At 38.1% G+C, this 23,192-nt stretch overlaps 1 protein-coding gene and 1 pseudogene across 2 annotated transcripts in view; one reads left to right on the forward strand and one right to left on the reverse strand.

Moving 5' to 3' along the window:
* The first annotated feature begins 67 nt into the window (after nt 1-67).
* LOC127417826 (platelet-derived growth factor receptor-like protein) lies at nt 68-4,346 on the forward strand (annotated as a pseudogene).
* Nucleotides 4,347-4,975: 629 nt separating this feature from the next.
* LOC127417940 (microtubule-associated tumor suppressor 1 homolog) overlaps nt 4,976-23,192 on the reverse strand; it is a 53,963-nt gene continuing 35,746 nt past the window's right edge. Inside the window, exons 7-14 of one of the 2 annotated variants that reach the window (XM_051658219.1) lie at nt 23,021-23,087; nt 11,304-11,518; nt 10,454-10,559; nt 9,972-10,045; nt 9,648-9,731; nt 8,997-9,110; nt 8,715-8,812; nt 4,976-6,692 (exon numbers count right to left, since the gene is read on the reverse strand). In XM_051658219.1, coding sequence (XP_051514179.1) covers nt 6,479-6,692; nt 8,715-8,812; nt 8,997-9,110; nt 9,648-9,731; nt 9,972-10,045; nt 10,454-10,559; nt 11,304-11,518; nt 23,021-23,087 — 972 coding nt within the window. In that variant the 3' untranslated portion in view covers nt 4,976-6,478. Of the gene's footprint in view, nt 6,693-8,714; nt 8,813-8,996; nt 9,114-9,647; nt 9,732-9,971; nt 10,046-10,453; nt 10,560-11,303; nt 11,519-23,020; nt 23,088-23,192 lie in introns of both variants that reach the window. The other variant, XM_051658218.1, reaches the window with a different exon arrangement.

Below are 23,192 nucleotides of genomic sequence, written 5' to 3' on the forward strand. Positions count from 1 at the left end.
CTCTCTGGACCTCCTGGGAAGCAGAACAGCCCTGTGAGTGCTGCTGGAATGCTCCACTTCAGTTACCATGAAGCTCTGGCTACTCTTCACACTGGCACTGATCTGGCTGGAGCTCCAACATGGTGAGTGGATCTTTCTCTCTCTCTCTTCCTCTCTCTCTTTTTTTCTATTTAATTAAATTTTTTGCTTCTTTTGCCTTTAAAAAGTCAACATTGTCAGTTTCTGGCTTGCAAGGAAATACGTTTAGACAATTTGTAATGTGTGACTTTCTTTTTTGCTTAAACTTCAAGCTAAAATTACCACAACAGAAAACAGAGTGTTATGTGGAGGACTACCAAATTTGTCTGTAACTCACAAGTTATTGCTCGATGCAACTTTTTTCTTGTTCATACTATGATTTTTGACAAAACATTACCAATATGTTACATTCTTGTAGATGTCATTATTCTCAAATGTTGAAGGAATTAGTTTAAATGAATTTAAATGTAATACACATCAAATGGATTGGTCAGTTTTGTGCATTTTTGCATAGAGAACAAAAAAGGCATATTTCCTGCATTGCTGTTTGTACAGCTGTGAGCTCAAGTTTACTGAGCAGTTTTCCAGATGGGAGAACAACCCTCTCTTTCTCTGGCTTGGTCATTGGAATCAGAGGAGTCATCAAGTGACATAAAGAGGTAAATGAAATACATGTTGCTGTATTTTCTTCATGGCATTATCCCAAAACAGAGCAGAGAATGTATATAAAGTCCCTGTATATAAAGTTTGGCACTTTCATCAAAACCATTTTGAATAGACCAGTTTTGACCAGCATTAATTTTAGGCTGGTTTATACTGGTTAGTGCTGGTCTGGAGTTGATCTAGCTGGTGGACCATTCTGGTGACTAGCAATTTTGATTTTTCAGCAAGATATACTTCATTTAATAGTCTACTGCAGGTTTAATCTCATTGTCAACCACACATGAAAGATGAGTAGATGAGAAGTACATGAGGTTTGCATGTGGTGATCATACAGTATATTATGTGTTCCAAGACCGCACCACTTTCTCCTGTTTACCCAGGTGTGTGCCAGAAGGTGAAGCGTAAGAAAGAGGCTGGTGAGAATCGCATAAGACAAGAAAGAGGGTTAAGTCTCGCTACCCCAAAATGAAAGAAAAGGAGGCAGGTAGCAGGGACCAGTCTATTCTTACCCAGGTTCTGGATAAAGTCCGTTTCATTAGACTTGGCGAGACTCTTTCCTTAAACCCTGGGAAAACTTTGGAACTGAGATGCAAAGGAACTAAGATTAGCTGGGCGTATCCCTCTTATCCGGACACCTTCAATGACAACCTCCTCAGGTATACTTTCCTTTTTACTTTATCCATTAATTTAGGGTGTTTGGAGAACAATTTGTTTAAATCAGGGAAATGAAAGACTCTTCATCTTCAGTATCATCAAGGTCCAGGTCTGAGATTTGACTGATACTCTTGTTTCATTGGTTCCAGCATCAAACAACATAAGAGGTACAGCCAGCTGATTCTCATATCGCCCTCTGCTGCTGATACGGGGGAGTTCAGCAGCTCTGTGATGGCACTGAATGTGAAAAGCTTGCAGATAGCGCCTCAAAAACCTACATGTACTTTACAGGTACTGCATCTAACACGGCACCACCAAAAGTTAGCGTCATGGTAACATAATATCACAGAATATATAGATATTTACCCAGATATACAATATACAGTACATGCTCTCAAAAAGTGTATTTTTTATTTTTTAACAACTCTCTCTCTCTCTCTCTCTCTCTCTCTCTCTCTCTCTCTCTCTCTCTCTCTCTCTCTCTCTGTATGTCTAGCCAAAGATGAGCTTTTTGTCCCCTCTGCCATCCATTTTGAGATTATCTATCTGTGGCCTGACAAGCCATGTTGTGTGACCAACCCCAAAAATAAAGTTTCGCTGCACAAGGAGGTTCCTCAGAAGAAATCCCTGTGGATGGGACACATACTGTATGTCATACAATCCCACCAAGGGATTCATCATCCAAAATCCCAGTCCAGAGTACAAAGGAGCTTACTACTGCAAGGCCAACAGCACCACTAAAACCACCTCACAAATATCCACTAAGTACCAGCTGCTCTATGTGGAGGGTAAGAGAACAGAAGCCCAAATGACAAAACACTATGGTGCTGCTGATAACCAGTTACAGAGCTGATTATTATAATTCCATTATTCACTTCTTAGTGCAGTTGTTGTTGATGGATGTTTTGTTGCATTGCATGCATCTAAAAGTATTTTTTGTCCTTTTTTCCCTCATAGTGCCCATTTGCAACTATTGAGGCTTCTTCAAATACAGTAAGTGGGTGAGACATCTTTAATCTTACATGCACAGTCCTAGGTGAACCTAAAATTAATGTGAGCTTCAACTGGAGGTATCCTGGCCAGGTTAGTGGAACATCATACTTTTATCCTGGTTTGCTCAGATAAGCTTCTGATTTGGGTTTGATTCAATTATAGTTGATAATGTGCTTATCACAACAACAAAATGTTTTTGATGGCTGGTACAGATCTACTCATAAGAACCCAGGGATAGGTTTGAACAAGGTCCAAAAACTGAAATTCCTGCCAATTGCATATATATATTTATATTTTTGAAGTTTGCAGATGACACCACTGTCATCGGCCTCATCTGAGATGATGATGAGTCTGCATACAGAAGGAAGGTTAAACAGCTGGCTTTCTGGTGCAGTCAAAACAACCTTGAGCCGAACACGCTCAAAACGGTGGAGATGATTGTGGACTTTAGGAGGAACACCCCAACACTGACTCCCCTCACCATTCTAAACAGCACTGTGGCAGCAGTGGAGTCATTCAGGTTCCTGGGCACTACCATCTCACAGGACCTGAAGTGGGAGACCCACATTGACTCCATTGTGAAAAAGGCCCAGCAGAGGTTGTATTTCCTTCCTTCACCAGCTGAGGAAATTCAACCTGCCACAGGTGCTGCTGATACAGTTCTACTCAGCAGTCATTGAGTCTGTCCTCTGCACTTCAATAACTGTCTGGTTTGGTTCAGCTACGAAATCAGACATCAGAAGACTACAAAGGCCAGTTCGGACTGCTGAGAGGATTATTGGTTGCCCCCTGACCCCCCTTCAAGAACTATACACTTGTGAGGAAAAAGGCTGGAAAAATCACTCTGGACCCCACTCAACCTGCCCATTACCTTTTTGAACTGTTGCCTTCTGGCCGACGCTTCAGAGCTCTGAGCACCAGAACCGTCAGGCACAGGAACAGTTTTTTCCCTAAGGCAATCCATCTCATGAACAGTTAAATTGCCCCATTGAGCAATAACTATGTGCAATACACAGTTTAGTCTTTCTTATATTTATCCAACACATCTTGCTGTTGTTTTTGTATTGTTTTTGTATTGTTTTTGTATTGTTGTACACTGGAAGCTCCTGTCACCAAGACAAATTCCTTGTATGTGTAAGCATACTTGGCAATAAAGCTCATTCTGATTCTGATTCTGATATTTGTCGATATGCAATTTAATTATTTCATTTTTCCATTATATTTACAACAAAAAGCATAGTTCATAATATCTCAATTAAATTGCATCTGTCACAAAATGCAAGACCCATCATGATTTTATTCCTCATACTTTTGTTTTATAAGCTTAATGCAAGATACTGTATGTGTTTCCACATGGAAATCTGAAGGAAAAAAAATTGGGCATCCTAGATAAACTTCTGATTGTAAATTTTGAGGTAAAACTGAGGCAAAAGTTGTAAGACAACTTGGGTGCAGCATTTGTATGTTTGAATTGTTCACATCAGATAAAAACAGCTAGGATCAGGCGTTTTGCAATTTATTTTGGAGCCAAATGGCATTATATTATTCAGAACACTAATTTTTTGGGGTGTTTGGCAAGTGTTGATGATGATCAGAGGTGAAGTCCCAAAAATAAGTTTCTTTAAACACGTGTCATTAATTTACAACTACCTTATCATCTTAAACATGTCTGTTTCTCAGGATCAGAGGCCAGTGATCATTCATGACTCCTGGAGGTTGAGAAACCGAGGTGTGGGACACACCACACACATCTCCCAGAGCATCATGATTGTGGATGATGCTGAAACAACTGACTTTGTAAAGTACATCTGCACAGCCAAAAATAAGCATGGAGAGACATCAGTTGCTACAACAGTGAAATCGGATCAATAGTTTCTCCTCAGAAGACAAGGAAGGAGAACATAGGGATTATATATTGTGCTGAGCTGGACTCCATTCACATTTCAGGCTTCTTGCTGCTTGATTCACATCAAGCAATCCATTTTATATATGGCTTGGAAATAAAACACTTCTTTTAAACAGAACCTTAAAATGAATGTCTTTTAATGAAGAAGAAAATTATTGGGAGCTCCTTGTTAGGTGTTCAATCAGTGTACATTTTATGCTCTATTAACTGTAATTTAAGAGAACAAAGGGTGTTGTTAGAATTGGTCATCTGTGAAATTGCCACCTATGTGCTTGACTACATCGGCACATTTCAATCATATTAACCTAACAAAATGGAAGGTGTTAAGTTCTAAGACTATATTCCTGTACTACCTTGTGTTATCATGACATATGGCTGAGAAGCGTGAAGACTTTTTGCTTTGCTCTAATGGAATCCGTATGTGGAATGTGCAGTGGGAGCCAGTGCTTATTTTGGTTCAGTGCAGCATATTCAAAGCATGTTTCTCCTCTCACACCAGTCTCTACTTTTCTGGTATTGAATTTCTAGCTATTCAACAATAAGTTACAGTAGAATTTGCCCTTACAAGAGGCAGACCTAGCAACCAACAAATGTAAGGTGAATTTTAAGTAATTTTAGCACCACCAAATAGAACTGGTAAAATAATTATTGTTTTCAAACAGGTTTCCTGAACACTCTCCCATCTGCTATTGGTCAAAAAAATAAGACACTTGAGATTTAAATTTCAACATATGACTTTATTAATTGCATATTTTCAAGTTTCAGTTCCACACCAACATCCACACAAACAGCTTAGCAACCAATATAAAAACAAAACAAAAACAAACAAAAAAACAATTCAACCACTTCTACTCCGATATACAATTTTGGTTTGTAAAAGCTTGAATTTAAAGCTGCAGTGGAGGTTTTCAGACAGCAGGGGTGCTCTTGAGGCCACTGGAAGATGCTCAGTCAGACATTAACATTGGTCTCATCATCAAACATAAACACAGAAATAATAATAATAATAAAAAAGATTTTTTCGTAAATATGGTAAATAAATCTGTCTCCCAGGGATCAGTCATACTGAATAATATACAAAACCTGTATTCAATAAGATACAGTTATGAAAAAAAAAAAAAGAGCAAATTCCCAATAATACATGCTTTCAGTCAAAGGGCTGCATTATGACATGATACCATTTCAATATTAAAGCACTCAGTTTTAACAGCATACCATTTTTAGACTGTATTTCTGATGATTGATTGAATCATGTTTGAAGAAACAGATAATTCATCCCATTTTAATAGCTGATACAGGCATTGCTATGAACATTCAAGCTTTTTGATCATCAGAGTTCATTCTGCATCAGTCATTTGATCAAATCTCATCTATGAAGCATATAATTAGAGAGCATTTCAGCAGTGATGAAACATGCATTAGATGCCTTCAAGAAGATCTTGAACTGCATGACGTATCAGGCAACAAGTTTTCATGAACAAAATAAAAGTTGATCAAATTCCCCATATACAAAATCAAAGAAAGAAATTACACAGAAAACAAGACACAAAAATGTTGCATATGTTTTTGTGAACACCTGGTTGTGATCAGTTTCATCAGTTGAGTATTTCCATTTAACTAAATGGTGACCTGCATCAGTTTATGGCATTGTTTATGGAGTTGATAGATCTATCAAGCGCTTCTTTAAAAAGTTAATGTTGTTCTCCTGAAATCTGAGGGTTAAAGTCAAACATCTGGGAAATTTCCAATTTGGGCATTCCACTTGGACATTTGTCACAAAGCCAAGGAAAATCCTGTAAAATGTAGGAACACTTAAAGGCATCTGGTGGTAAAAAGGCCTTCAATTCATGGATTCTGATGTCAGTTCTCTACAGAGATAACCATTCAAGACAACAGACAGCCAGTTAAAATCACCAACCACACACACAAAAAAAAGCAATCCAAGCAGGAAAGAGACAACTTATCAAGCCCTGAGATATTCCTTTTTTCCTCCATAGTCAGACATGAAAGGCAAAAGAACAAAGGTGACCTCATTGGTAAGTGCTTCTGTGCAATATTGTCTTCAATATTCAATATTTTTTACTCATTCATTAGTACAAAAGTGAATTGATAGTCAGTTCCATTTTGGAGAGGCTTTCAGCCATTGAAATGGTCCAGACCAACAGTTAATATCATCTTCAGCATGCAGGAAGTGTTCTGTCTGAAAAGTCCATGAAGATGCTTCCTGGAAGCTGAAGGCCATTGTTATCTGGGTGAGACGGGAGGGCTGGAAAACATCCCAGAGTTGCGTGGTGACTGTAGAGTCAGGGAGGGTGAAGGGGAGATCTTGTGTGGGCTGCTCAGATCACCATTGTGAAGCTTCCAGAGCAGCTCTTCATTTTCCATAGACAGTCGTTTGTTCACTTTGGACTCTTTCTGGAGAGATTCCTGCAGAACTTCCTGCTCTGTGGACAGTTGTCTGAAAGAAACGAGGCAGTGCACTCAGGTAAACTTGATAAGATTAGACACGACTAATCCCTATTAACATTGACAAGGGATACGGGCACTTAACAGCTTCCAGGTAGTATTTCTATAGATTTTGCTTTTGTTTTGTTAAACCGATGAAACAGAAATGGTCTAAAATTTCAAGGCTGTCAATTGTTGTTATCAATTTGTGAGAATGAGACTTGAGGATCAGTTTAAAGGAATAGTTCACCCAAAAATGAAAATTCTATCATTTACCCTCATGCCATCCCAGATGTGTATGACTTTCTTCAGCCGAACACAAACAAAGATTTGTCGAAGATTATCTCAGCTCTGTAGGTCCATACAATGCAAGTGAATGGTGATTAGACCTTTGTAGCTCCAAAATCACATAAAAGGAAACATAGGTCTCCATAAGACTCCAGTGGTTGAATCCATATCTTCAGAAGCAATATAAAAGGTGTGGGTGAGTAACAGATCAAAATTTAAGTCCTTTTTTAATCTAAATCTCCACTTTCACTTTTACATCTGAAAGTCACATGTGGTTCCTGTTTAGTTTCACTTTCACATCTGAAAGTGAAAGTTAAGGTGGCGATTTAGAGTAAAAAAGGACTTAAATATTGTTCTGTTTCTCACCCACACCTATCATATCTCTTCTGAAGATATGTATTTAAACACTGCAGTCATATGGATTACTTTTATGTTTCCTTTATGTTTCCATTTACTTGCATTGTATGGACCTACAGAATGGAGATATTTTTCTAAAATCTTCTTCTGTGTTCTGCAGAAGAAAGTAAGTCATACACATCTGTGATGGCATGAGGGTGAGTAATTGAAAAGAGAATTTTCATTTTTGGGTGAACTATCCCTTTAAAGGTCATAGATACCTTTTAGATTAGACATTTTGTTTTTCATTATTGTAACGACAAGGCAACACATAGTTTCCACTTGGAGCTGTTCATGTCCCAGGACCTTGGAAATATTTAGTTTCTATGGCAACACTCATAATGCCATAACGGCTTTGTTGCTGTTAACAGCAAAATATTGATCAGTATTAGTTCACCTCTATATGTTCCCACAAAATGTTTAAGAACAAAGAAAGGGCTCCAGGTAACAATGGCATAATAAAGTGGCATATCAAACAGAAATGTGTGTTCACAACCTTTAACTGTTGAGGCCGTTGCCACATTGGTTCATTATGACTGTCAAGTCAGAGCTTTCATAGAATTCAGAGTTTACAACTTGAAATAATGAGTTCTACAAACACGTGAATTATTTTTTTAAGTCCAATTCTAGAAATTCCGGAATGTCATTAACACAATATTAGGCCACGTCCACACTAATATGTTTTCATTTGAAAACACATTAATTTTGCCTCTCATCCACATTAGAACAGCATTTTCTTCCACCGAAGAAAGAACGTTTCTCTATAACTGCCCCTAGAGCTGCCAAAATGTGTAATTAGACAAACTCAGGTGTCTTTAGGGAGATAAAGCTACTTGGCGAATCTGTTTATAATGTGAATCACTGAGGGAACAAAAAAAGGCCACTAGATGATACCAAGTATAAATTCAAAAGGTTTAAATTTTTGGTTTTGTCAGTGAAGGGGTTCTTTGGGCCTCATTGATGATGGAGCTGTGAAGGTACACAAGACAAAATGTTGGGAAACTGCTCTAAAAGATTAAAGAATATAAGGTTACACAGGCAGCAGGGCGAACCAAGCTTAACTGTGATGAACAAACACCCCTTTCCTACACCTATAAGAGCACAAACAACCATCACAAGAAATTAAACTGTCAAAGCATAGCCAGCAGCATCAGCGTTGAAGTTCACCAATCCTCTCCTACCCAGGAACACATACAATGACTTCAAAGACTTGTTTTTCTACAAGTCTGAAGCCCACAGGGGAAAACTCCCAAGTGTAATAAGTGAGTCCGATGGATTACAAACAATCATTTTTGAAAGCCTCAGGTGTGTTGCATCTTGACTTTATGAAAGACAGCACACAGTACGCTACCTCGACAAAGCAGCATGTTTGTCCATTCTGGCTTTGAGGTCCTCATTTTCTTGTTGCAGCTTTTTGAAACATTCATCCAGCTTCACATTCCTCTCCATCTAGAATTAAATGAAACTCTTAAGTGTTCAGTCTACACAAATGTAAGTTTGCGCCTTCAGAAATGATTAAAAGATACACAAAAAAGAACATTAAAACTGATTGAGTGAATCCAATGAACTTCAATACGTCCTTTTGATATCAATCTTTTTAACAGCTTCATGCAAAAGAGAGAATTTAGCTCACCAGTTTATCAAACTGCATGAGTTTCTTTTTCTGTTCATGGATCTGTTTGTTTTTGATGTCCAACACTACTTTAAGGCTTTCAAGATCTTGCTCCAAATACAGGGTGTGGGAGTCCTTCTTCAACATCAAAAATGAGCAGAGAGAGAGAGAGAGAGAGAGAGAGATGGAGAGAGATCAGGAACATGTACCATCTTTCATTCACTGGAATCAATGTTAAAGTTTATCATGTGACCATTTTCACATCTGATAGTTTTATATTATAAACTGTGGAATGATTTAGTGTAGTTAGGTTCTGGCTGAAGATTAAGGGCAGCTCTCCGCATCATTTATGAACTGCAAGTGAGTGATGGTTAAGTTACCCATGCTGCCATTGTCACACTATTTATAGAAGGGAGGGTTTGGTGGCATAATGCTGGGTAGTTATATAAATACCCTTTTTTGCATTTTCAGAATGTTGAGAGTTCCGGAATCTCCTTAACAATGATCACAGAGGCCCATCTAATATTAACCTGCCATTCATGGAAAATGCATAGTCTACTCAGAGCAAAGCTGAAGTGTGTTGCTTAGTATTGCAAACAGTGCTTCAATGCCACTTTTGTAGTCTGTTTGACTGACAACGGAGCTGTGGTTGTGAGTGTTAATGTACTGTACCTGCGTTTGTTCAGCCAGATCATTCCTTCTCTTCTCTTCAACCTTCAGTTTTTCTTTAAGGGTGTTATTCTCTGTAATGAGCTCCTGAATTTGAGTAAGATGAAATACATGATATAAAAAGGTTTGTTGATTTTAACATATATCTTAATATATATATATATATATATATATATATATATATATATATATATATATATATATATATATATTTTTTTTTTTTTAAAGTTTTGACAAGGCCTTTGTATCATTTAAAAAAAAAATAAAATCTAGAGTGGTGAACAGGAATGTTTCTAAGGAGGTTTTAAATTTTGCTCGCCGACTTACAGATAATGTTTCCTTTGATTCCTTCAGTGTTGTGTTAATGGTTTGCATTTCCTTTTCATGGGACTGTCTGAGTTCTGAGAAAAGTCAGAATAATAATAATCAAACTTTACACACACACACACACACACACACACACACACACACGTTGGTACAGCTATCCTTATGACTCTCCATAGACAATGATTATTATACTGTACGAACTATAGATTCTATCCCCTAAACCTAAACCTAACCCTAAACCTAACCCTCACAAAAAACTATCTGCATTTTTACATTTTCAAAAAAACATGGTTTAATATGTTTTTAAGCGATTTGAATTATGGGGACACTAGAAATGTCCTCATAAACCACATTTATAGCATAATACCCTTGTAATTACCAGTTTGTAACCTAAAGAAATGTCCTCGTAAACCACCCAAACCTGCACCCCCACCATGCACACACACTAATATATATATGTATTATTTACCAAGATTATTTACCTTTAAAAGATGCTTCAAATTGTTGTTTAAGGCTGTCCACCTCCTCTATATGGCTGACTTCCAGTTCTTTCTTCAAAACCTCATCTTTTGCTCGTAACTCTTCCAGCTAAAAATTTACAAATAAAATCATTACATAATTGATTTCTTTTGGTGTTTAAATAATTAGAAATCTAATAATATTCATACATCCACACAACTAAAAAGTCAAGATTGAGCCCAGACATTGAGACCTTTGAGACCATTGAGAAATTAGTGCATGTAGTTATGGGAAAGAACAGTATTCATAAAAAGATCTTGTAAAAGTATAGTTCAACTAGAAATGAAAATTCTGTAATAATTTACTCACACACTTGTTTTTCTAAACCTGTGTGATTTTCTTTCCTCTGTGAAACACAAAAGGAGATATTTTAAAGAATGTCCCATTTGCTGATTTTCAATACAATGACAGTTGGTGACTCACTTTAAAACTAAAAAGGACCCAGAAGTGTCTGAAAAATAAATAGATAATTTTGGTGAGAAACCCACTGAAATTCAAGTTATTTTACAGTGACAATTTTGACTTACTCACATGGACTACTTTTATGGTCCTTTAAGCTTTAATGTAAGTGACTATAAACTGCCATTGTATTGAAATTAGCTAATTGGACATCCTTTACAATATCTCCTTTTGTGTTCCACTGAAGAAAAGTCATACAACACGGGTTAATTTTTTTAATTTACATTTTTAGTTTTTGGGTTAAGTATCCCTTTAATACAACATAAGATATCTGTAATAGAGTGCATCCAACAATAAGTGTGTCAGGACACTGGAGAAAAAAATAAAAATAAAAAGTCTCATTGTTCTCCACACCTGCTGCTCCATCTGAGCTTTGCACTTGTCAGCCTCTTCCTGGTAGGTCTGGTGGACCTTCTCCCACTCAGTGGAGTAAAAGGTCTTCAGCCTCTCCTCCAGGTCAGCCAGGTCCAAGCAGTGCTGCTCCTGGACTTTCTGCAGAACTCCATCAAAGGCCACACGCAGTTCCTCCTTCTCCAGCTCCAGACGCTCACATGAGTGAGCCGAGCTCACTAGGGAAAAGATTAGTTAATTTCAAGACCAGAATTTTTCAACTGGTGGGTCCCAGATCTGTTCTGAAGCTGAACGCAAATAATAAAATGCAACTAACCATACAATTGTGCATAGATGGGATATCACAATACAATGGCTCACCAAATTATACAGAGAAGAGAAAACACTTTCCTTTGTTGTTGACACAACAAATGCTGTGCATCCAACCAAACTCCAGTACTTTGGTGCAAATTAATCTGTCCCTTGGTCAATGTCAATATGGTTAATAATACAATATTCAGCCCAATGTTTTTTTTTCTTCCATGTGTTATGATAGTAAATAATAGTTACAATGTTGTTTATGCATTTACAATTTTGTCAATTTTCCAATTCAGCTTATGTCATGTTAATAATTTTGCATATTTGTTGGGGCTTTGCAGTTTATGCCTATTTTAATGTTTGATTTTTTGGACATTTATTTAATTTGGGTTCTAAAGCAAAGCCAGTTGAGAACCCCTGATCTAGAGGTTTGCCTTTTTATGCTGTGGCATGATGACAGCTATCCTCTGTCTTGACAAATAGTTGGTTATCTGATATCTAATGCTCCGGTTTGTGATATGAAAATATAGCTATATCTAGACAGCAGTGGAATAACCAGAGCAAATGTGAAAGGCCAAGACATTCATGTCTGCAACTCCATTTGCTGCTTTGACATCAGGCCCTGCCAACACTGGATGCTATGATTCATTACAAAGGTTTTCTGCATTGATTCCCAGTTGTCTCTACAGTTATGGTATCTCCAGCAGTTCTGTAAATAAAGTTTCAACTGTTACATGAAACTAATGGAAAGTTCTTTGACACAAGAAACAATACTAATCCACAGTGATGCAATGAACAAACATTTCCCAACCCATCAATATGTGCTCTCACTCACAATTGTGTAACAGATATTTCCCCTTTGAGGATTTGCTGTCTTTGCCCAACTCTTATGATTAGAAACAGATGGCACTTCACAACATTGCAGACAGGACTTGGGTACAGTGCTGCTATAGTTTATGCGTGGCAAGCTGAATGAAGCAGCTGCTCCTGCCTTTGTAATGTATGCCTGTGCTGTCAAGTCATCCAGCTCATAAACAATGGGCTAGTCTGGTGGGACCACTTGAGGGTTAGATGTTCTATGGTCCTTAGTAGTTAAACTACAGGTCCATAAAGATCCATATTGGGCATTATGGTGACATAACACAAAAGCTCAATACCAGGCAGCTGTCTCTAATCAACAAATGTTACAACTAGTCTCTCAATTAATGAAGTCATAAAAGCTATATGTAGAATATTTTTTTATTAACTACTCGTATGTAATTTTACAAAAACCGTTTGCTCATAAATTATTTTAGGACAGTCCTTACCACATATTTTCAGCTCATCTCATCTGTTCACTGAACCTCAACAACAGCTATAAAAAAGGTCAAGAGCGCATTAGCAAAATTACTTGGTCAATTGAATTTGTCCCTTTAACACAACACCTCCTGTTCTCTAAAGAAAAACTTAGCTCATATCACACAATGGCACTGTAATCTAATCATCCACATTCTGCATTAAAAATAACAAAGTGTTTCTTTATAAGAGCATCCTAATGATTCAAAAGTAGAATAGTTAAACAGTTGCTTGAGGTGGCTAGATGAAACACAGTATCTAATGAGCGTGCTGCTGCACATGATGCAGTTAAAGCCATGACAGGATCAGATCCACACACAGTAGATGAACCAGACCCAGAGCTCACTAATGGCTTGATGTATTTCATGAATCTGCTGTGTAATTCTATTATAGGTTATATTTATGGTGCAGAGCACAGCTCAAGGCCTATAAATAATCCAAATAATGTGAGTGGGAGGAAAAACAGACAGGGAGGAGAACATTTATTTTCTTCAAAGAAAAAGGGACAAACAGGTCATAGCCTGACTTTCAGCAAAATACCTGTGCATATATATATATATATATATATATATATATATATATATATATATATACAGGTGCATCTCAATAAATTAGAATGTCGTGGAAAAGTTCATTTATTTCAGTAATTCAACTCAAATTGTGAAACTCGTGTATTAAATAAATTCAATGCACACAGACTGAAGTAGTTTAAGTCTTTGGTTCTTTTAATTGTGATGATTTTGGCTCACATTTAACAAAAACCCACCAATTCACTATCTCAACAAATTAGAATATGGTGACATGCCAATCAGCTAATCAACTCAAAACACCTGCAAAGGTTTCCTGAGCCTTCAAAATGGTCTCTCAGTTTGGTTCACTAGGCTAGAGAATCATGGGGAAGACTGCTGATCTGACAGTTGTCCAGAAGACAATCATTGACACCCTTCACAAGGAGGGTAAGCCACAAACATTCATTGCCAAAGAAGCTGGCTGTTCACAGAGTGCTGTATCCAAGCATGTTAACAGAAAGTTGAGTGGAAGGAAAAAGTGTGGAAGAAAAAGATGCACAACCAACCGAGAGAACCGCAGCCTTATGATTGTCAAGCAAAATCAATTCAAGAATTTGGGTGAACTTCACAAGGAATGGACTGAGGCTGGGGTCAAGGCATCAAGAGCCACCACATACAGACGTGTCAAGGAATTTGGCTACAGTTGTCATATTCCTCTTGTTAAGCCACTCCTGAACCACAGACAACGTCAGAGGCGTCTTACCTGGGCTAAGGAGAAGAAGAACTGGACTGTTGCCCAGTGGTCCAAAGTCCTCTTTTCAGATGAGAGCAAATTTTGTATTTCATTTGGAAACCAAGGTCCTAGAGTCTGGAGGAAGGGTGGAGAAGCTCATAGCCCAAGTTGCTTGAAGTCCAGTGTTAAGTTTCCACTGTCTGTGATGATTTGGGGTGCAATGTCATCTGCTGGTGTTGGTCCATTGTGTTTTTTGAAAACCAAAGTCACTGCACCCGTTTACCAAGAAATTTTGGAGCACTTCATGCTTCCTTCTGCTGACCAGCTTTTTAAAGATGCTGATTTCATTTTCCAGCAGGATTTGGCACCTGCCCACACTGCCAAAAGCACCAAAAGTTGGTTAAATGACCATGGTGTTGGTGTGCTTGACTGGCCAGCAAACTCACCAGACCTGAACCCCATAGAGAATCTATGGGGTATTGTCAAGAGGAAAATGAGAAACAAGAGACCAAAAAATACAGATGAGCTGAAAGCCACTGTCAAAGAAAACTGGGCTTCCATACCACCTCAGCAGTGCCACAAACTGATCACCTCCATGCCACGCCGAATTGAGGCAGTAATTAAAGCAAAAGGAGCCCCTACCAAGTATTGAGTACATATACAGTAAATGAACATACTTTCCAGAAGACCAACAATTCACTAAAAATGTTTTTTTTATTGGTCTTATGATGTATTCTAATTTTTTGAGATAGTGAATTGGTGGGTTTTTGTTAAATGTGAGCCAAAATCATCACAATTAAAAGAACCAAAGACTTAAACTACTTCAGTCTGTGTGCACTGAATATATTTAATACACGAGTTTCACAATTTGAGTTGAATTACTGAAATAAATGAACTTTTCCACGACATTCTAATTTATTCTATATATATATATATATATATATATAGATAGATAGATAGATAGATAGATATATCTATAGATATATAGATATATTTATATATATATATTATATATATATATATCACAAACTTGCAATAAAACACACTAGTTGCACAAGTAGCAGTAATTAACACTCTGCAACAGGACATGAGGAAACATAAGATGTCACATGCCAAGCAACAGGCTAAATCAAATAGTCACAACAGTTCTAGCAGGTTTTGTGCAAAGACAGCACTCGCTTCATAAGCAGAGAGCAGTTGTCCCATGTAAAAAAAACACTTTTGTTTAATAAGCGAAATATGGGTGCGTGCCAAATAACATACCACGCTAAAGCAAGCACAATGACATCACCCCGTCATATTAGGTGAAACGCTTAAATGAATATTTGAAGCTTTCTGTGGGCAAATTGAGAAATGGAGCTTCTATTTGGTCACAACTCTTATGTGGTCTAAAGAATATTTATGGAGGTCTTAAATATGGTCAGAGTAGTTGGAATGTGCTAATACACTCAAGCCGTGATTATAATGGTAAAGAAAAGTCATGTGCAGGATTTACACTTTTACAAAGAGGTGGAAAAATAATTACAAGTTTGTTATCTTCTCTCTCATCCAATACAGCTTTTCTAGTGTCAGTCACGAAAGAACATTAACATAAAATGTAATATTATTTCTTTGATGTCACAGCTCATATTACTACTTGAAAACTGAGCTTGTGCAATGCATCAGATGTCTGCTAATTAAAATACTGACTCTTACTCTGTACTACATGTTTTCTCCGTGTTACTCTGCCCACTAGAATGTGAGGGGCACACACCTCAGACACATTCAGGCACTGTCCTTATCTGCAGACACAAGTATGACCTCAGGGCCCTTCACATTCCAGGACAGACGGATCACTCTTTGCTGCCTTGAGATGGTGGGTCTGGAGGACTCTCTAGATGTCCCCTAAGGGAGGGGAAAAGGGTTCTTCTGGCAGGACCATTAAAACAAACAGCCCATCCTCCCTGTCTAGAATCACAGGGTGGTTTGCTAACTAGTGGGTATGCTCAGTGGTTGGAGGGTGAATTACACTACCAGTCAAAATGCTGACATACTTGGCTGATTTATGTTTCTAATGATCTTAAAAACGTTTTTATCTAAAGGCATATGCTTAAATGCTTGAAATTATTTTTGTAGACAAATCTAAATTGTTAAAATATAAGAAATGTCATAAAATATTGATGCATCGATTATTGATCGGCACGTTGTTTCCTCGATATGATTTTGAGGCATCGATGTATCAACATTAGCCAACATTTAAATTAAAAGCCACATTTTTTTACTTTCCCATTCACAGTCTACCATTTAATGTAGTCTGGCGTAATAGCTTTTGGAAACCACAAGGGGGTGATATAACATTTTCTGTATTTAAAGGTGTATTCTGTAATTTTTTCTCCATTAAAAAAGCTTTACTTCTAAAGAAATGAATTATAATTTTGAAACATATGTATAAAATCATGACCACTCACATGAGATGAGGACTCTAGTCATATCAGTAACCTTTTAAAAGCCCTTTTATTCTACATGGGGCAGGGGCGCTCTCATGGGGGCTGATATTTAAGTATCACATGATCAGCTGAATACTACTCGCTTAATCTCAGTAACCGTCTTGTTATTGGACACTTTCTCTCTTGGATTAAATTAAACATGGCTGATTGTGAATAGTGAATTTCTACAATGGCATGTGTGGTGAACAATCGGCCCAGATGACATTCCAGGAGCCAGTTTATGGCAGAGCTCCTCTCTAACTGTCAAGGCAAAGAAGAGTGGATCCATTTTGATTGGATTGTGGCAGGACCAACACAAACAAATGCCAAGCACAGCCATCAGATAAGATGCTCAGACAACTACCAGATACTTCAGAAATTAAGACCCCGGACCTTCCAACACATTGGAAAAGACTTCTCATTGGTCCATGAGTGATTTCTTAGCAACCTCCCAAACCCCCCATCCTAAGGTTTGCCCCAAGACCAGAGTTGAGATAAAGACCATAAATATTCTTCAAGACCTCTCGAAGCAGCATTAACTAAAGTTGAAACAAAGAAGCCACAAAGACAAATCTTTACACACAAACTTTTACTCCTAACATGGACACCAACAGCAACACATCCACTCGATGTTTGTTCACAGAACTGTTTATGTAAATTGCACTTGTTCAATTAGCACAATAGTTCACACAAACTGAACTATGGTGGCATAAATTAATGCATGCGTAATATGTAATCTTTCAATATCATGTTTGGTCTCTATATCTTCAGAAAAATGCCAAGAGTATTTTTGAAGAGGTTTGGAAAAGGAACAATGCATATATGAAACATTAAAGACATTGTTTTAACTATGTACTTTAAAATATGCTAATGTTACACACAGAGAAGGGAGGGTGAGCCACACTGTGTGGGCCACCTCCGATATCAGCAGCCAATCATAACCCTGAAACAAGAAGCGCCAAACTGAAATCTCCTCCTCATCAGGAAGATATAAAGCATCCTTACAATCAGCCACACCTTTGTATCGAGTCCCTGTACAGAGGGTCATTAACAGGATACACTTCTAAAACTCCTTTGTTCTGGTCTCACTCTATAAGAGAGAGAGAGGCAATAACAGAATAATGATCAACGTTCTGAGTTCCTGGCTGTTTGAGTTTGGGAGCAATAACAGAATAATAATCAACATCCTGAGTACCCATCCAGAGGGTCGTTAAAAGAATACAAACCATCCAACATTCTAAGTCTCACTCCATGAGAGAGAGGATAACAGATCATTCAACGTTCTTAGTCTCCATCCGAGAGACTAAGATATCCAAGTCTCACTACAAGAGACTATTGCAATGGCAAGTTCGGAATCCCTATACCAGGGATATAACTACAGCGACAAGGTTTAGCTCTGGTGAGCAAACCTTCTCTTCAAGTTATGTGCATCTGCGTGTTCCAGATGATGAATCTTGCACCGACATAAGGGCTGTATATCTGCATGTTCCAGATTGCAAGAACCATGTCTGTGCTTCCAGGAGATCAGCATTCCTCAGCTCCTTCGTGTCCAAGGCTGTTGAAATGGAATCCAGCTCCTTCCCCACTGTAATGTGGCCCTGAGCCACAGTGGAAGATGTCGCCATCACCGAACCCATCGATCAATCAAGGAGAATGCAAATATCACTACTAAACCTCTTTCCAGAGACCCTGGCATTAGAGTAAACTATCAGTTTATGATTATATTTGTTCCTTAGATTGCATAACCTGTGTATCAAATGTCTAGCAAATAATCTATGAGTTATTTGTTTAATTAGGAATAAGGTTTTCACCTTATTAATTAACAGAGAAACAGCAACTTATCTTCCATAAGTTAATAGTTACTTTGTCATTGCTACATACAGTTCATCTACTTGCATTTTTCCATCCTATGCACTTTTATTTACCTATTAATTTGTTATCTTTTAGCATATTAGTACCATTTTTTAGTTTTTGTTAGTTATTCTTGTTTATCATTTTGTAAATAAAACTAATTTTATTACAACTGTGTGTTCCTTGTGTTGATGATACAGATGAGCTCTAAAGGTTAGGCCAAATTTTACGAATCTTTCAGATTAATCAGATGACCAACTCCCTCCAATTTACATCATTTTAATTTATTGAATGGCCCATTTGGATCATTCTGTTACTGTTAAGGTGAAACTCCTTAGCTGGTGCCCCGAGGGTGGAGGGAGGGGCAGTCTGATATTAATAAATCACACACACATACACCTTAAGTGAAATGTGACCAAAAATCACCACATATTTTGGTGTCTTGTGTGAGGCCCAGTTCATTTCAATTGGTGCCAGGGTGAATCTCACTACACATCTGTAATTGAAAAGTATTGATTTTGAATGATGCTGCATCCACACCACTAGGTGTCTCTGTAAGTCCAAGATGACACAAACAAAAAAAGTTACGGAGTGCACATTTAAAACTAATTTCGCATAGTGTATCTTTGTGGATAATGTTATTATTATTATAAACAAATTGGAGAGTTTTGGGAAAAGGGCAATAGAGTCATTTCAGATTCTGGGTTGATGGAGCTGGCCAATATCACATATATGAACAGATTATCAATTGATTTGACACAGGCCAAGAAGTAGGGTGACCAGATTCCTGCTTGTGGAAAATGGGACAGCCCCCTCCCAGCAAAAATGAAATTGACATATCCTTACCTAGGCGCAGATCAATGTGAAGTAGAGGGTGCATCCGCATCTGTAACTGTTGTCACCTTGTACTTTTCGCTGGCAGTAATATTTCTCAGTGTGCGCTTGACTTTCAAGAGTTTATCGTAAAATGCAGAGCAGTCCAGTACAAAATTAAGACGTACGAAAACATTGCCTTCATGACTGTTACACTGAGTTGAGATTTATCCGGTGTCCATGCTGCATTCATTAATGATAACACACGCTCCACAGATGCAGATGTCCCAGGCAGGCATAAAACAAACTCCACGACCTTGGCTAAGACTCCGAAGTTGATGGTCTTGCTCTCCAGCTTACGAAAACGTCTGCCCATCTCTCAGACACAGCCATCTTGTTCATGTTCCACTCAGTGATGCGACGAGTGACAATGTTTTTCGCGCAAGCCCACTCATCAAAGAGCGTGGTTTCGTCAATCAAACTGAGAGTGGGTATTCCGGAGTAGAAGTGTTCGAGGCTGCTCTGAATGTCTTTCCACTCTGGGATGCCTCTGGGATGACTGCACATAAGAAATCATCTGCTCGCATGTCACCAGCTTCAACCAGGGCATCCAACTACTTTTTAATGTCAGAGGGTATGAATGATTCCTCCAGCTTGGCCTGCAAGACTTTTCTCAGGTCATGAATGTGCAAAGCTATGGTTGTGCACAACAGAATGATAAGCAAAAAAGTCCTTCACTTGCGTGCACCTTGTCAGATTCTGAACTTTACTTCACAAAAAAAACAAAAAATTGCTAACACTTGGTGTGGCACACTTACTTTTAGCAGCATCCACATGCGTTTTTGTCTGAACATGCTGCACTATGTCGGTGCATCCTCCATGGGCAATGGAAAAGCGAGCTCCACAAATCTCACACCTCACTTTACTAGGCTCTGTCTGTGACTCCTTTTTTAGAAATGTAAACTCTTTTTGAAGATCCTCATTAAATGTACATGCACGCTTCATTGACATTTTTCCAGCCACAATTTAATCTGTGTGCTCTTTCAAACTGACTCTTCAATCAGTTCACTAACTGGACGTCTATTGACAGGGGATTGAGATTGGATAGTTTAATCCAATCATGTACTTCAAATAACACGGTGTGATTTTATTGGTTTTACAATTGGCAACCTTTGATTAGAATACTCACGTGACTGAGAAAGCCACATACGTGATAGAGAAATATTAAGAGAGACAAAACACGATTTTTTCAGAATAAGTCGGGACACTAGAAAAAGTGCTTGAATACGGGACTGTATACCAGGAAAAACGGGACATCTGGCCACCCTACCAAGAAGCTAACCAACTGTGTAGCTAAGTTTATAGCCGGTGATATGCAGCCGCTAGAGTCCCTTTTTCCGAAACATGTTAGAGGAAATAAACCAGAGCCTGCCTCTCACACTTTACTAACATTGTGTTGAGAAATATGTATTAATAGACAAAGACTACTGCAATGAGAAAAAAATGCAGGAACATTTTCTGATTATCGATGCTTGAAAAAGGCATTGATCCCAAGCCTAGAAAATACAGTTGAAGTCAGAAGTTTACATACACTTAGGTTGAAGTCATTCAAACTAATTTTTTTAGTCAATACACAGATTTAATATTAACAAACTATAGTTTTGGCAAGTCGTTTAGGACATCTACTTTGTGCATGACATGAGTCATTTTTCCAACAATTGTTTACAGACAGACTGTTTCACTTTTAATTGACTATATCACAATTCCAGTGGGTTAGAAGTTTGCATACACTAAGTTAACTGTGCCTTTAAGAAGCTTGGAAAATTCCAGAAAATTATGTCAAGCTTTTAGACAATTAGCCAATTAGCTGCTGATAGGAGGTGTACTGAATTGGAGGTGTACTTGTGGATGTATTTTAAGGCCTACCTTCAAACTCAGTGCCTCCTTGCTTGACATCATGGGAAAATCAAAAGAAATTCAGCCAAGACCTCATAAAAACAATTGTGGACCTCCACAAGTCTGGTTCATCCTTGGGAGCAATTTACAAATGCCTGAAGATACCACGTTCATCTGTACAAACAATAGTACACAAGTATAAACATCATGGGACCACGCAGCCGTCATACCGCTCAGGAAGGAGACGCATTCGGTCTCCTAGGGATGAACGTAGTTTGGTGCGAAAAGTGCAAATCAATCTCAGAACAACAGCAAAGGACCTTGTGAAGATGTTGGAGGAAACAGGTAGACAAGTATCTATATTCACAATAAAACGAGTCCTATATCGACATAACCTGAAAAGCTGCTCAGCAAGGAAGAAGTCAATGCTGCAAAACCGCCATAAAAAAGCCAGACTACAGATTGCAAGTGAACATGGGGACAAAGATCTTACTTTTTGGAGAAATTTCCTCTGTTCTGATGCAACAAAAATTGTACTTTGGAAAAAGGGTGAGGCTTGCAAGCCGAAGAACACCATCCCAACCATGAAGCATGGGAGTGGCAGCATCATGTTGTGGGGGTGCTTTTCTGCAAGAGAGACTGGTGCACTTCACAAAATAGATAGCATCATGAGGAAGGAAAATTATGTGTAAATATTGAAGCATCATCTCAAGACATCAGCCAGGAAGTTAAAGCTCGGTCAGAAATTGGTCTTCCAAATGGACAATGACCCCAAGCATACCTCCAAAGTTGTGGCAAAATGGCTTAAGGACAACAAAGTCAAGGTATTGGAGTGGCCATCACAAAACCCTGACCTCAATCTGTGAGAAAATTTGTGGGCAGAACTGAAAAAGCATGTGCGAGCAAGGAGGCCTACAAACCTGACTCAGTTACACCAGTTCTGTCTGGAGGAATGGGCCAAAATTCCAGCAACTTATTGTGAGAAGCTTGTGGAAGGCTACCCAAAAAGTTTGACCTAAGTTAAACAATTTAAAGGCAATGCTACCAAATACTAACAGTGTATGTAAACTTCAGACCCACAGGAATGTGATGAAAGAAATAAAAGCTGAAATAAATCATTCTCTCTACTATTATTCTGACATTTCACATTCTTAAAACAAAGTAGTGATCCTAACTGACCAGAGACAGGGAATTTTTTCAAAAATTAAATGTCAGGAATTGTGAAAAACTGAGTTTAAATGTATTTGGCTAAGGTGTATGTAAACTTCTGACTTCAACTGTATGTCTGAAACTTTACAAAATGATTTTTTTAATGGGTGAGTTGGACCAGATAGTGAAGAAAAAGCAGCAAACAGGTGCCCAGCATACATTGAAACTCCTCAAATACTGTTTAAAATGCATCACATGTGGTTAAGAGAATGTGTGTGTAGAGCTGTAATCTAGGCAAAGGGTTGTTACTTTCAAGTTAAAATACATTTACTTTTTTGGTCACTACATAATTTCCATGCAACATTTATATTTTTTCAAACATTTTTTTTAATGAATTCACAATTATTCAAAGCTGTGGATTAAAAAAAAAATCAAAGACTGAGCAGATGTTGCAGAATTTTGACTGGTATCTACAGGATGATCACAGTAGTTTAAAAGCTCATGGTAAGTCTGTCTGTTATGGCAAGAAAAAGCACACCTGCTGTACAACCTTTGATTACCACTTGTGACCTGCATTTAAAATATTACATTAATTACAAAAGCTCTCTCAGTTCTTTCTGCAGGCAGTGGAAAGCCAGTTCTCTAAAATGACTCACACATACACACACTCACCCAGCTCCTCACGCAAGGTGATCAGCTCCTGAGACAGCTCCCTGCGCTGCTTCATCATCTCCTCATGCTGCAGGAAAACAGAAAGAAAATTAGTCCAATACTGTGCATCATCTAACAGTGCAACACATGTATTATATTAGTCCAGTACAGATTTCACAAGAAATATCATCTG

This window comes from Myxocyprinus asiaticus, chromosome 27, assembly GCF_019703515.2.
Source record: "Myxocyprinus asiaticus isolate MX2 ecotype Aquarium Trade chromosome 27, UBuf_Myxa_2, whole genome shotgun sequence".
NCBI classification, from domain to species: Eukaryota; Metazoa; Chordata; class Actinopteri; order Cypriniformes; family Catostomidae; genus Myxocyprinus; species Myxocyprinus asiaticus.